This window comes from Manis pentadactyla, chromosome 9 (genome assembly GCF_030020395.1).
Source record: "Manis pentadactyla isolate mManPen7 chromosome 9, mManPen7.hap1, whole genome shotgun sequence".
Classification (NCBI taxonomy): domain Eukaryota; kingdom Metazoa; phylum Chordata; class Mammalia; order Pholidota; family Manidae; genus Manis; species Manis pentadactyla.
In genome coordinates, this window is record NC_080027.1 from 109,106,447 (window position 1) to 109,121,106 (window position 14,660).

General features: G+C 35.3%; 1 protein-coding gene across 1 annotated transcript in view; it reads left to right on the forward strand.

Moving 5' to 3' along the window:
- The window catches only part of XPR1 (xenotropic and polytropic retrovirus receptor 1), a 224,565-nt gene that overhangs the window by 175,705 nt on the left and 34,200 nt on the right, over positions 1 to 14,660 (forward strand). The window contains exons 10-11 of the mRNA XM_036905942.2: positions 2,072 to 2,243; positions 3,377 to 3,571. Coding sequence (XP_036761837.1) covers positions 2,072 to 2,243; positions 3,377 to 3,571 — 367 coding nt within the window. The remainder of the gene's footprint in view (positions 1 to 2,071; positions 2,244 to 3,376; positions 3,572 to 14,660) is intronic.

Genomic DNA, 14,660 nt, shown 5'->3' on the forward strand with positions numbered 1-14,660 from the left:
CCCCTCACAATATTTCTGACTGAGCTGCTTGCTCCCTTTGTATTTCCAGGGTATTTTGTATGTATATCTGTAATAGCACTTACTGCAGAGTGCTGTCATTATTTCTTTAGGTATTTATTTGCTAAACCAGACTGTGGGTCCTCGAGGTCTTTGAAAATAGAGATAGTACTTTATTACCTCTGCACCCACACTATGCCTGACATATAGTAAATATTTAATAAATCTTTATTAAATGCACAAATGACTATAAGTATATTCTTTCCTCCATTGGTCATATTATACCAACATTTACTACTTCCCCCCTTCTTCCTTTTTCTATCTTTTCTCTTCCTCCAAGTTTCTGTTTTCATGCCAGTTCCTTCCTTTTCCAGTGCCATCCCTCTATCTCTTTGTTCCTTATTTAATGCATTCTCCTCCTCTTCTATTCTTATGAAGGTTTCTGTATAACCAGGCTTTGAGGCTGGGTTTGGCAGATTGTGAGTGAGAAACAAGAACTTTGCCGTAGACTACCAATTTCACTGAAGTCCATAACTAGAGATTGAGTTAGATTTCTGATCCTTCGTGTTATATCCAAGTTATCCTATTGTTTCTGCCTCTTTGAATCTTTTCAGTCTATCCTGTACCCTAGTATTCTTAAAATACTATATAAACTGGTACCAGAACCTCTTCATTCATAAATGACTAATATTCAACCCCTGAACCCTCTCCCCACCAAAAGAAAAGAGTTTGTTAAATCTTATGGTTGCAAATAATACAGCTTATCTCTCTGGCTTACTTCACAACTTGCTGAAAGAGGAAGAAAATGATCAAGAGACTAAGCCAAGAGGCTCAAAATCTATCAGCTCCAGAAAGTAATGTCTCAAAGCCTATATTGTGTCCTGTGGACAACCTGGTCTAACACCAAAGCCCCAAGGCAATACCTGTCACAGATACTTGATCCCCATGATTGATTTGTAATATAGCCATTTATCTCCTGAAATAATAAAGGGAAATATTTAGAGAAAGATTAGAAGGTACTGGCCAAATTAATTTCCCAGCCTGAATGTCTACTAAATGAATATAGCTAGATGGCTGGAGATTTGTAGGTTTGGACTCACTTTCTCAAAACTGTGCTTAGTCAGAATTCCTTGTTTTAGGAGTCCATTTTTACCTATGGGTCTGACAAGGTGCTGATTAAAGCTGCCTTCATTCCATCTTCACTTGAGTCCCCTTGCAAGGCATTCTGCACAGTTGGAGCCTGTTTCTGGTGATTACACTAGTATCTAAGCCTTTGTCTGCATTGCTAGGGTTTCCCTTTTCAGGCTTCTGCAGAACAGGTCAAGATGCATGTGTTGTAGTTGTTCTGTAAAATGGAGATGGGGAGAGGACCTAGCTCAGAGAAGTGTTACAGTTAATGGATTATGAAAAATGCATTATGAGAAAAATACATAACTTGGATTAATACTCAGTACATTTAATGTGAATCCATTTATCACTATTTTCGTAAGAGTGGGTTGTAGGCTGGTTTTTAAGTCAGAATTTCAAGGCATACAGTCATCACTGGCATTAGAGAAGTGCCTTTGGTTAGGTAACAGGCATGCTTCAGGTGATGTTCCACTTTCCCTTTCTATCCTGCCCTTTGTAGGCAAAGAAAAGCTTTGTATTCAGTTAGCTAAGTTCCCATCCAGCTAAGATGGGAGAATATTCCAGAAACTATCATAGCACATGGGTCTCTCGCAAAATTTTCTCTAGAACGTAACACCAGGCATCTTCTCAGTACTTCTGCCTTCTGCCACACTCTACTTTCCAGAACATTTCCCACCTCTCTGCTTCCTATTTTCTAACTGTAGCTATTCCTGCCTTCTCCCCAACCCTGCCTTTATTTTCTTACTTAGTTATCCATTCAACTCATTCCCTTCACGACTAATTCTCTACCTAGCCACTGTCTCTAGGTCCTTGTGTTTCTGATTGATTTGTTGATTCCCATTTTATCAGCTAAAATAATCATGCTGTATAGTCGGACATAAATTAGAGAAATTATATATGAATTTTCTTGTTTCTGTGTTTTCTGATTTTTTTCCCTTTCTCCCAGTTTCGAGTATTTACAGCCCCCTTCCATAAGGTAGGCTTTGCTGATTTCTGGCTGGCCGATCAGCTGAACAGCCTGTCAGTGATACTGATGGACCTGGAATATATGATCTGCTTCTACAGTTTTGAGCTCAAATGGGATGAAAGTGGGGCCCTGTTGCCAAATGATTCAGAAGGTAGGGTATGAATGTGCATCCACACTACCAAACTGCCAATATAAACCAAGAAATATTGGAAATGATAACCGAGAAATCGAAGATCATGGTGAAAACTCATCCAATAGTATTACAAACTTAATTAAATATACTGGCACTCTTTTAGCAATCTCTTTATCTGATATAATTTGGCTCTTACATGTTACGATTTTAGCCATCCATCTGCCAAGAGATTTACAACTTAAAGAATTCTAAAACTAAAAAAATAGTTCTATTTCATTGGTGGTTATATCACAAATGCTTTAGTGTCAACAGTTGCCATCACAGTATTGCTTTATAACAGTTAAAAATACTGATTATTTAGAGTTAGATAAAGTGTTTTGAGAAAGTCATTATAAATTGTTTTTTAATTCTTATAGGGGACATTATTTTTCTTCTGGCTCTTTTTCCCATTCTTGGTTTATGCCAGGAGTTCAGCTTATTAAAGAATTTTACCTAAATGACAAGTGTAGAGAGGTTATATTAACATTGACTAACAAAAGTTAATGGAGCCATTGCCAACACATTTTCACTGATTGCCAGCAGATCACAACTATATTGTAGCTTAATCACACTATAATATGTTACCAGAATTTGAAGAAAAATTGATTTACCAGCTCCATTCTTTTCATTTAAAAATACAAACTCGGCTCTTTGTTTAAAAAACATACAAGAGCATGTACAACTCATAGGGAATATATTATACTGTAGTGGTTTGGAGTTCATGAAATTGAAGTCACCAGAGATATCTGTAGGCTTTCCAGATGTTTCCAGTTTTAGAGCTAACTGATTTTTTTTCTCTTTGATTAGTATAGTCATCGTCTCATTTTCTTATAGCTTTACCACACTCCTAAGAAAGTGATTCCAGAGCACATAGTCAGAAATAGGAGAGGGCAGATTTTCCCACGTGGCACTGCCTGTGTATTTCATGTTCTCTCCTCATCTTACCTACCACTAAAATGTTTGAGAAATATAATAGTTGCAAAGAAGAAAGTGATTCTGAAACCCAAGCTCCTTACTTTTATGGATTTGCTACTGGTTACAACATATAACTAACTAATGTGAACATGTTACATTTTAAAATTGTAATTCTTTCTTCTTTGAAATCTTCACAGAACCAGAAATTTGCCACAAATATTCATATGGTGTGCGAGCCATTGTTCAGTGCATTCCTGCTTGGCTTCGCTTCATCCAGTGCCTGCGCCGCTACCGAGACACAAAAAGGGCCTTTCCTCATTTAGTTAATGCTGGGAAATACTCCACAACTTTCTTCACGGTGACGTTTGCAGCCCTTTACAGCACTCACAAAGGTATTCTGTGATTGTGAAGAGATTTTTCAAAATCCACATTTTTACTGCTTCAATCTATTTCTTACTCTGGTTACTTTTCCATTTGTCATGTTCTCTTTTCCAGTTCCCTCAGTTATACTAGTTTGTTCTTAGAGATAAATGTAGTGTCATTATAATATTTACTAAAAAGTACCATAAAGAAGAGTCAAAGTCATCCAGAATAGGAAGGATTTGTGATGTTTGAAGTCCTGAATTATGTTTAATGGGCTCATTCTCTGGACACCTTGGATTTTCATTTGTTTTTTTAGATTTCTTGTTCATTAATGAGGTTAGGAAATGCTAGGTGAAAAATATTCCCTCCGGCAATCATGTATATTTTTAATCGCCTTCCTTCACGTAGTAGTAAGGCTTGTTTCCAGCTCATTTAACTGCAAATTGAGTTCTCTGATCTCTCTAGTTTCTTATCTCCATGGCAACGAATTATTACTTGAGACTGCTCTTCTGTTGGGAGGAGAAAAAAGCTTTTAGGTTCTGAGCCACATGCAGTGAGTCCTTTTGAATTTTTAACCTTTTTCCAAGAACTGTCAATCAAAGATTTTGCTTCCTTTTACTAAAATGCTTTCCATCTTTGTCTATTTAAATCAATAGCAGCCCCTACCTCAGAGGTGCAGTCTCATCTGTGAACATTAAAGAAATGTTACTGATTGGATTATTAAGATTATTTTTAAATACTTCAGTAAATTTTTTTCAGTAATTTTTTTTTCTTTAATTGAGACACTGTATTTTAGGAGGCTTAGCTAGTACTCTAGAATTGCTGCTTAACCAAAGTATGTCTGATGGTCTTGAAAAATTAGGGTGATGGCTTTTTTGTAAGTCTTGTGACTTGTTCCAGCAGAACACTTTATAACATACTTCTACTTTTGCAGTAGATTCTGCGATTACAGTAATACTGATAATACAATCAATAATTTTACCATGATGTAGGTACTCTTGTTAAAGAATATAATTTAAATAGGTATCTCAGTGAAGGAAACACATCCTCAAAGCTCGCATAATTTTAACTTGTTTAGGAATACTGTTTCCAGGAATACTGGACATGAATCATAATTCAGAAGGTTATTACTAGAGTATTTATGAATCAGGCAACTGATTTGATACATGGTGTACCCTATGACTGAAGAACCCTTCACTTTTCTCCCATCCTGGGTAAAAAATGAGTACCCCTTTTTTGATGAGTATTTTAGGGCATAACATATCTTTATACTGATACTATTCAGTAAGAAATATACACAGTAATGTATCCAGGTAATCTAAATATAAAGGCATAATACTTACCATGATGTTTTCTTAAATGAAGCAATTCTACAGTAGTAAAAAATTTTACATCTCTTTCCCATTGAATTTTTTTTTAGAGATTTTTTTTTTCTGGTATCATTAATATAAAATCACATGAACAACATTATGGTTACTAGATTCCCCCCATTATCAAGTCCCCACCACATACCCCGTTACGGTCACTGTCCATCAGTGTAGGAAGATGCTATAGAATCACTACTTGTCTTCTCTGTGCTATACTGCCTTGCACGTTGCCCCCACACACACATTATGTATGATAATCATAATGCCCCTAATTGCCCTTATCCCTCCCTTCCCACCCATGCTCCCCAGTCCCTTTCCCTTTGGTAACTGTTAGTCCATTTTTAGGTTCTGTGAGTCTGCTGCTGTTTTGTTCCTTCAGTTTTTGCTTTGTTCTTATGTTCCACAGATGAGCTAAATCATTTCATACTTGTCTTTCTCCACCTGGCTTATGTCACTGAGCATAATACCCTCTAGCTCCATCCATGTTGTTGCAAATGGTAGGATTTGTTTTCTTCTTATGGCTGAATAATACACCATTGTGTATATGTACCACATCTTCTTTATCCATTCATCTACTGATGGATGCTTAGGTTGCTTCCATTTCCTGGCTATTGTAAATAGTGCTGTGATAAACATAGGGGTGCATATGTCTTTTTCAAACTGGGCTCCTGCATTCTTAGGGTAAATTCCTAGGAGTGGAATTCCTGGGTCAAATGGTATTTCTGTTTTGAGTTTTTTGAGGAACCTCCATACTGCTTTCCACTATAGTTGAACTAATTTACATTCCCACCAGCAATGTAGGAGGGTTTCCCTTTCTCTGCATCCTCGCCAGCATTTATTGTTCCTAGTCTTTTCTGTGTTGGCCATCCTGACTGGTGTGAGGTGATACATCATTGTGGTTTTAATTTGCAGTTCCCTGATAATTAACAATGTGGAGCATCTTTCCAGGTGCCTGTTGACCACCTGAATTTCTTCTTTGGAGAACTGTCTGTTCATATCCTCTGCCCATTTTTTAATTAGGTTATTTCCTTTTTGGGTGTTGAAGCATGTGAGTGCTTTATATATTTTGGATGTTAACCCCTTGTCAGATACATTCTCCCATACTGTAGGATGCCTTTTTGTTCTGCTGATGGTGTCCTTTGCTGTACAGAAGCTTCTTAGCTTGATGTAGTCCCATTTGTTCATTTTTGCTTTTGTTTCCCTTGCCTGAGGAGATGCGTTGAGGAAAAAGTTGCTCATGTTTATATTCAAGAGATTTTTGCCTATGTTTTCTTTGAAGAGTTTTATGGTTTCATGACTTACATTCAGGTCTTTGATCCATTTTGAGTTTACTTTTGTGTATGGGGTTAGACAATAATCCAGTTTCATTCTCTTGCATGTAGCTGTCCAGTTTTGCCAACACCAGTTGTTGAAGAGGCTGTCATTTCCCCATTGTATGTCCATGGCTCCTTTATCATATATTAATTGACCATGTATGGTTGAGTTTATATCTGGGCTCTCCGGTCTGTTCCATTAGTCTATGGGTCTGTTCTTGTGCCAGGACCAAATTGTCTTGATTACTGTGGCTTTATAGTAGAGCTTGAAATCAGGGAACATAATTCCCCCTGCTTTATTCTTCCTTCTCAGGATTGCTTTGGCTATTCGAGGTCTTTTGTGGTTCCGTATGAAGTTTAGAACTATTTGCTGTAGTTCACTGAAGAATGCTGTTGGTATTTTTAATAGGGATTGCATTGAATCTGTGGATTGCTTTAGGCAGGATGGCCATTTTGACAATATTAATTCTTCCTATCCATGAACACGGGATGTGTTTCCATTTATTGGTATCTTCTTTAATTTCATGAGTGTCTTGTAGTTTTCAGAGTATAGGTCTTTCACTTCCTTGGTTAGGTTTATTCCTAGGTATTTTATTCTTTTTGATGCAGTTGTGAATGGAATTGTTTTCCTGATTTCTCTTTCTGCTAGTTCATCATTAGTGTGTAGGAATGCAACAGATTTTTCTGTATTAATTTTGTATCCCGCAACTTTGCTGAATTCAGATATTAGATCTAGTAGTTTTGGAGTGGATTCTTTAGGGTTTTTTATGTACAATATCATGTCATCTGCAAACAGGGACAGTTTGACTTCTTCCTTGCCAATCTGGATGCCTTTTATCTCTTTGTGTTGTCTTGATTGCTGTGGCTAGAACCCCCAGAACTATGTTGAATAAAAGTGGGGAGAGTGGACGTCCTTGTCTTTTTCCCGATCTTAAAGGAAAAGCTTTCAGCTTCTTTCTGTTAAGTATAATGTTGGCTGTTTTCCCATTGAATATTATTTCAATGTAATATATTTTTATGTTTTAATGACTTTTGTCTGACACATGTGTGTAAATTGAAATTATTAATTCCCTATTGGTAGAAGATGCTAAAAGATTTTTTCTTTTTGTGTTGTAATTATCATTGTGCTGATTATTATCTATAGTTGATTAAAATAACATTACAAATATATTATCAATTTTAATAATTATTACACAATATTCCAGGAGAAAAAGCATTAGAAAGCATAGACTTTGGAAATAATCATTGGGCCAAAAGAATAGATTCTGTATGGCTAATGTAGTAGATCTTTTTCTATTGAATGTATATGTGTAATTGCAATAGATAAATTTTATGAGGGGGAATGATTAGAAGATGATGAGGTAACCTTATTCAGACTCAAGGAACTGAGTCTTTAGAACTATCTTACAAGAGTTACCATAGTAACAGCATTATTGGGGGCATTTTCAAGATTGTTTCAAAGGCTGTGTCTTATGCTGTGTGTGATTTATGAAAATGGAGATGCATGAGTTACCTAGAATTATTTTTTTTTTAAGTGAAAGAAGGGTCATAGACCCATTTTAAGGAGACAAAGTATGATAATACTACAGCTTGCCCTCAGAGTAGGAAGAAGACAACATTTTAAAAATTTCAGTATATTTTATTTTCCACCACTGATTTTAGAAACAAAGGAATTTAGCTAGCAGCCAATCTCCGTATTTTAAGAATTCACATTTCATTACAAGCCTAAATTTGAAGCCAGCTCCTAAAGTTTTGTTGGATTTGGGATTGGAGGAGACAGGAAAGTGCTTTAAATGGTTTTTGTGTGTCCTTGAAATTTCTTGGCTTTGACAGGAAAAGCCTGTGGGAGGTACATAATTTTAAAAAGCCATTGGGTTGTTATTTCTAACCCGTTAATGGGAAGAGAGCACATCATCAGATTCTGTTTTTCATTTGCAATTTCTAAAATTCTAAAATATTCAGAAATCAGTGGATTTTGCTTTTTGCAGTTCTCTTAATATCTAGGAGAATAAAACTTCTTTTAAAAATACTTTGTATTTTGCTTTAGACTTTTTTGTTAGCAGTTGCTAACAAGCATTTGCTATTAGGTTTTTTAAAATACTTGGAAAAAAGAGATATTCTCTGCTCATTTAAAAGCTGTGTTCATTTATGTTTATTTGCTTGATTGTTTTCCAGTGCCCAGATCCCTTGTTTAACACTCTTAAGGGGTGTTGTGCCCCCTAATGAGAATTCCTCAGCAGTAGTGCAGGGTCCTCAGTGCAGATAGTCATTTCATTGTTTTGAGTGCGCACACATAGTCCTGAGGGCTTCCTCTCTGGGGCTATGGCCAGTTTTGTAACCCTTTTTCTACCCTGAATAATAGGCTGCTATGCCAGAATTTCCAAGTTTTAGTCTTGTTGTACCATAATAGAAACACTAATTTTTTTTTTAATTCTCTAGGGAAACTTGTTCCATTGACTTTTTTTTTAAGACATACGCAAAAACAGCTCATTTGGTTTACTATTGAAAGTAGCTCAAGTCTTTAACTCTTCTGAAATGTGATATATTCTGGTATAATTTCCCTAGCCTTAACTAATAATGCAGACAAGAAATAAATTATTTTAGAATTCATCATTTGTCAGTATTGGCTTAAATCCTGCTAATGCTATAAAGTAAAATGTGAGATATTGTTTGCTTCTGATTAATAATTTGACTTTAACGAATAACTTCTTGAATAACTTATCTACTTTGGCCTTATAAAATGGCTAATGTTAAGTGGTTTTATAAATATTATGCTTAAAATCCTATTTCACCTTAAGTTGCTTTAAAATATTAATTGTAGCTTAAGAGAAAAATTTTATTGTCTGTAGTCACCTTTGTTTTCTTCATTGCTCTTGCAACTAATTTAGTTTGTTATCACTTCTAAATAAATTGTATTGCTTTTGAAACAAGAAGTGAACATTATTTATGAATTCATCTTAATGGAGCAATTTATCTAATTGGAAAGGAATTAAAAGACAGTTGCCTGCAAATAGAATTTTTAATATTCATTTTAATTTATATATTATGTAGTTCTACATGATTATAAATATTACTGGTAAATTGTGTAAACATATTGTTGGTAAATGTATAAACATCAAGAAAAGTATCTATATGTTTTCATCAGAGAGAAAAGAAAAAGGGAGAGAAAATGAGCAGGCAAATATACTATAAGGCCTTAAGTTCCTGCTAGGTATATGTTACTGTAGGGAACAAAAGTGGTAGATTACATATGGCTCTCTTTTCTTCAGAGTTTTATAATGTAATACCATAAGTGTACTAGTTATTGTTACATAATTTGCCACATGAAAAATCAGTAGTTTACAAAAGCAGTAATTTTTTTCTCACTTATGCATCTATGGGAATTGGCAGACGTAGGCTGGGCTCAGCTGGATAGTACCACTTCAGGCCACTGTACCTGCTGGGCTTTTGGCTCTTCCCTGCAGGTTGGGTTTGGGTCTTTTACATGTGTGTTCATCCTAAGACTGTAACTGAAGGGGCAGCAGTTACTAAAGAAAACTCTTCACATGGTATTAGCAGAAACAATTCCTGTTACACAAACACCTTTTAAGTCTCCTCTTGTTTTGTATCTATCTGTTAACCTCCCACTGGCTGAAATAAGTCACATGGCCAGGCCTGAAGCCAAAGCAAATTATTTAATCAAAGAAGTGATGATGCTCATTGTTGGCAAGGATGAGGAATGAGGAACACTCATTCCGTTGGTAGAATATAAATTGGTAAGTAATTTAGTAATTCTGTTAAAAGCCCTACAATAATTTATAATCTTTTGACCTACAACTCTTTCCATAACTTTTTCTAAACAAGTAATTAGAGAAGTGGGTAAAAATAAATGTATTTTCACAGCCTTATATAGTAAAAAACTGAAGTAATCGAATGTATAACAATAGGAGAATAATTATAGTGACTGTATGGAACATGGAATATTATATAGTGGCTTGTCAAAAATAATGCAAAGCACCTGCAAATACTAGATGAAGAATAATGGTATTATCAAAAGCTAATACTTGTTGAATAAATTTTTGGCCAGGCATTCTTTTAGGCATTTAACATCTATTAATTCATTTAATCCTCACAGCAACCCTAGGATTTATTAGAATCAGAGATAGACAGTAGTTAAAGGGTCAAAAGCAAATTTTATTCAGGAACTGTTGCAGTAGAGGTAAAGAGATCTAAATAAAGAGCTGAGCTCAATTCTGCTTACAGAACAAATAAGTGGGAATTTATAACCAAGGAGCAGTGGGTGGCGGGGCAGTGGGGCTGTGTAGTGGATGAAAATTTACTGAAAAGAAGCATCAGGGTAAGGGATGATTCTGGCTAAACCAACTTGGCAGGATTCTTGCTGAAGGCAGACCAAGGTGATCACATACCAGGGGTGAACGATGAAGAATTTGTTGAGATACCAAAGGTGATCAGATATGGAGGGTAAGGGATCCTCTCTAAACTGACTTAACAAGATTCTTGCTACATGTAACTGGGTAATACAGGCTTGAGAGGGACAAACACCAAGTTTGATGCCTACAGAGCATAGAGAAGCCTGACTAGAGTTAGGTCAAGGAGAGGTAAGCACTTGGTCATCATTTTACAGGTGAGGAAATTGAAAGCAGAGAGGTTAAGTTACTTGCCAAAGCCATACAGCTATGAAATGGAAGAACCTTGATTATGAATCTAAATACAAACAGTGTAACTGCAAAATCAGGTAGTAAGTAACAAAGCTAGAATTCACACCCAGGTTTTAGAGTTATTTTCACTCTACCATACTGCCTTCTAAGCTTATAGAATGCTCTGAGATCTTCCCAAAGATAAAATGTTAAACTTGTAGTAAACAAAGACAGAAAGATCAGATAGGGCAGTGTGCTACTGCTACAAGTACCAAATAAATTTCAGTTGGGAAAGCACAAAGATACATTGGGGGAGAATAATTCAAACTGTACTTTTAAGGGGGTAGGCCCACTTTCTGATCTTTTAGTCCTAATGGCCACTCATGAAAAACCAAAGACATTGCCAGAAACAGCTAGTTATTAAACATCAACACTTTCATGCTTTTATTAGTAAAAGCAATGTGAAGTCAGCCCAAATTGAAAGTCATTCTTCAGTTGAAGGGAAACAAACACTAACAGATTAGTGTTATTTCAAGTGGTGGGAGAATGGTTTGACATAATAATTTGCTTAGAGTTGTATTCTTTGTTAGGGTCTTAAGATTCACTTACTAAGTGATACCAGAGACAATTAGGTACCTATTTGTTAAAGCTGGCTAGCTGTTTTCTTATATATATTGTTATTAAAAAAGGAATATTGCCACATTGCCATTGAATATTCTTATCTGTAATAAACAGATAAGAAAGATCAGTGAGCTAATATTTAGTATCATTGGTACTTTGAAGTGTAAGATTTGGTTTTTCATAGAAGTTTTTAGAGTGAAGAAATTTTTCTTAAAAGCTGTATTTTCTCCACATTAAAAAAAAGAGTGCTGTTATTTAATAGGGCATCTTCTTACTGTTTAAATGTCACATTGACAAGTTGTATTTCTTTGTTGGGATTCTTGGGACTCTCTAAAAATATTTTTTAGTTGCATATGAATAGTCCCAAGAGCATATTTCTTTTAATGGCAGAGTTGTGCTGTTTGCAACTATTTTATCCTTACTAGGAAGTATTGTCAAAGGAAATGAGCATCTAATCATCAGGGAAATGCAAATCAAAACCACAATGAGATACCACCTCACACCAGTTAGAATGGCCAATATCCAAAAGACAAGAAATAAAAAGTGTTGGCGAGAATGTGGAGAAATGGAACCCTCCTACACCGTTAATGGGAATGTAAATTAGTGCAGCCACTGTGGAAAGCATTATGGAGATATGGACCTAGTGGGGATTATGTTAAATAAGTCAGAGAAGGACAAATACCATATGAGTTCACTTATTTGTGGAATATAAAAAAGCAAAACAGAATGAACAAAGCATTAGTAGACTCATAGACACTGAGAAGTGACTAGTGGTTACCATGGGGGAGGGGTTGGATGGGTCAGTGGGGAGGGGGAGGGATAAAGTGGCACAAAAATCCTCAATATAAGTTGGTCATAAGGATGGTAGTACAGCATGGAGGATATAGTTAATGGTTCTGTAACATCTTTCTATCTTGACAGATAGTAACTGCACTAGTAGGGGTGAGGATTTAGTAATATGACTAACTGTTGAACCACTATGTTGTATACTTGAAACCAATATAAAATTATATACCAATGATACTTCAATAAAAAAATGTAAAAAAAAAACAATTACACTTAAAAAGAAAAACAGACAATGGGGTTTTGGAACTAAATAGACTGCCCAACACTATAAATGCATTAAATACCCTGAACTGTTTTATTTAAAATAGTTAATTTTATGGTATGTGAATTTACCTCAATCAATTACTTTTTTAAAAAAAAGGAAATGAGCATCTACCAAAGTAGAATATTGAAGCTTACACCTTGTTTCATAGCTGGTATAGAAAAGACTGAATCACTGAAGAAAGATAAGCTGAAAGCCTAGGACCTGTTCTATAATGTTCCTCCTGCTCAGTTATGAATATACAGATGGTCCCTGACTTACAACTTTTTACCTTTACAATGGTGCGAAAGCAGTACATTCAGTAGAAATCGTACTTCAAACTGTGCATTTTGATCTTTTACCCAGGCTAGTTATACTCACTAGGTTACTCTCTCCTGAACCTGGGCAGCAGCACTGAACCACAGCTCCCAGTCAGCTTCATACAGTCACAACCATCTTGTACCCATAACAACCATTCTGTTTTTCACTTTCAACACAGTACAGTACTCAGTAAATTACATGAGATGTTCAACACCTTATTATAAATAATCTTTATGTTAGATGATTTTGCCAACTATATGCCAATATAAGTGTTCTGAGCACATTTGAGGTAGGCTAGTGTAAGCCATGATATTTTGCAGGTTAGGTATATTAAGTGCATTTCTGACTTAAAATATTTTCAATTTACAATAGATTATCAGAACATAACCCCATCATAAGGCAAGGAATATCTGTATGATGAAGTATGAATGTTTTCTCAAGAACTGAAAAAACTTGACAGTTCAAATCAATTTTTTTATATCTTTCATTAAACCTATGCAGAAAGTAGAGCTGAAAGTTATCAAGTAACATGTCCAGGTTGCAGTAGGATTAGGGTGATCCAAAAGTTTACATTTTTAACATGTGTCTCAGGGTACTCCTACTGACCACACTTAAGTAAATACTAGTAGACTGTAAAGAAGAGAGGTTGTAAGTGGATATGGTGTTGAGCAAATACAGAAACAAGTAGGTTTGAATACTGCTTCCTCTTAGTGTACTATTTGTAAGATTTGGTTAAGCAGTGACTAGTTGAGAGGCAATAGAATATTCTGGAATCATACACCTTGGACATGTTACCTGATAGCATTCTCCACTTCATCAGATTCTAAGGAAGTATCTGTAAAGTTTCTCAGAAAAGAGTGAGAAACCAGGGCAGAGACAGGTCAGAAGTGCTACTCTAATGGAAATCTCAACATACAAAAATCAAGAAAGAAATACCAGGGTCTCTTTACTGATAAAAAGAATTTTTTGCTTCCCCCATCAGCTTTTATTCTGCTTAAAAGTCATTAGAGACAATTAAAATGTTTTACTTTTAATTAAATCTCAAATTAATACTGCAATTGATGAGATGGCTCCTAGATTAAATATTTGAATAGATGTTGCAGAAGTACTGGTAAAGTTTGGGATAATAGAGGTTTTACTCTACTTCTAACAATATCCAGTTTGAAAGAAAGTGCATCAAGTAAAGCTTTCCATAAAAAGGCATCACAGTCTTGGACTGTTGCACTCTGAAATTAAGAATTGTTTCAGATGGCATTTTTAGACCTGATATGTTAGACTAGTATGGAATATTGACAGGCTGTGTGGAAAAATGATGAAAAAGATTTTGGCATTCCCATTCTCACTATATGCATAACTCCTATTTTGTATACTCATTTCCCTTTTTTTTAGATCTGTTAATTAACCAGAATGTGAATGATATATTTATTATTTGTTCACCTCTAATTATTGTATACTACTATGGGTGCTTAAATCTTATCCAGACTTATTTCCATTTTCAGTTAGCTATTATTTTAGCTTGTGTTTATGACTTAATTTTTTTCAGTTCAATTAAGAAGAAAATTCCTACCCATATGAATGTAGTACCTGAAGCATTCTTATAGCTTCAAAATGCAGGTACTTGAGGCATTGTCAGAAATGTATATGATCCCTATTTTTTTTCATAAATTGAGTATGGTTGGTAGCATTCAATTTAGTTAAATGAAACTGTCTCTACCTCAACACCCAAAAAGCAAATAACCCGATTAAAAAATGGGTGGAGGATATGAACAGAC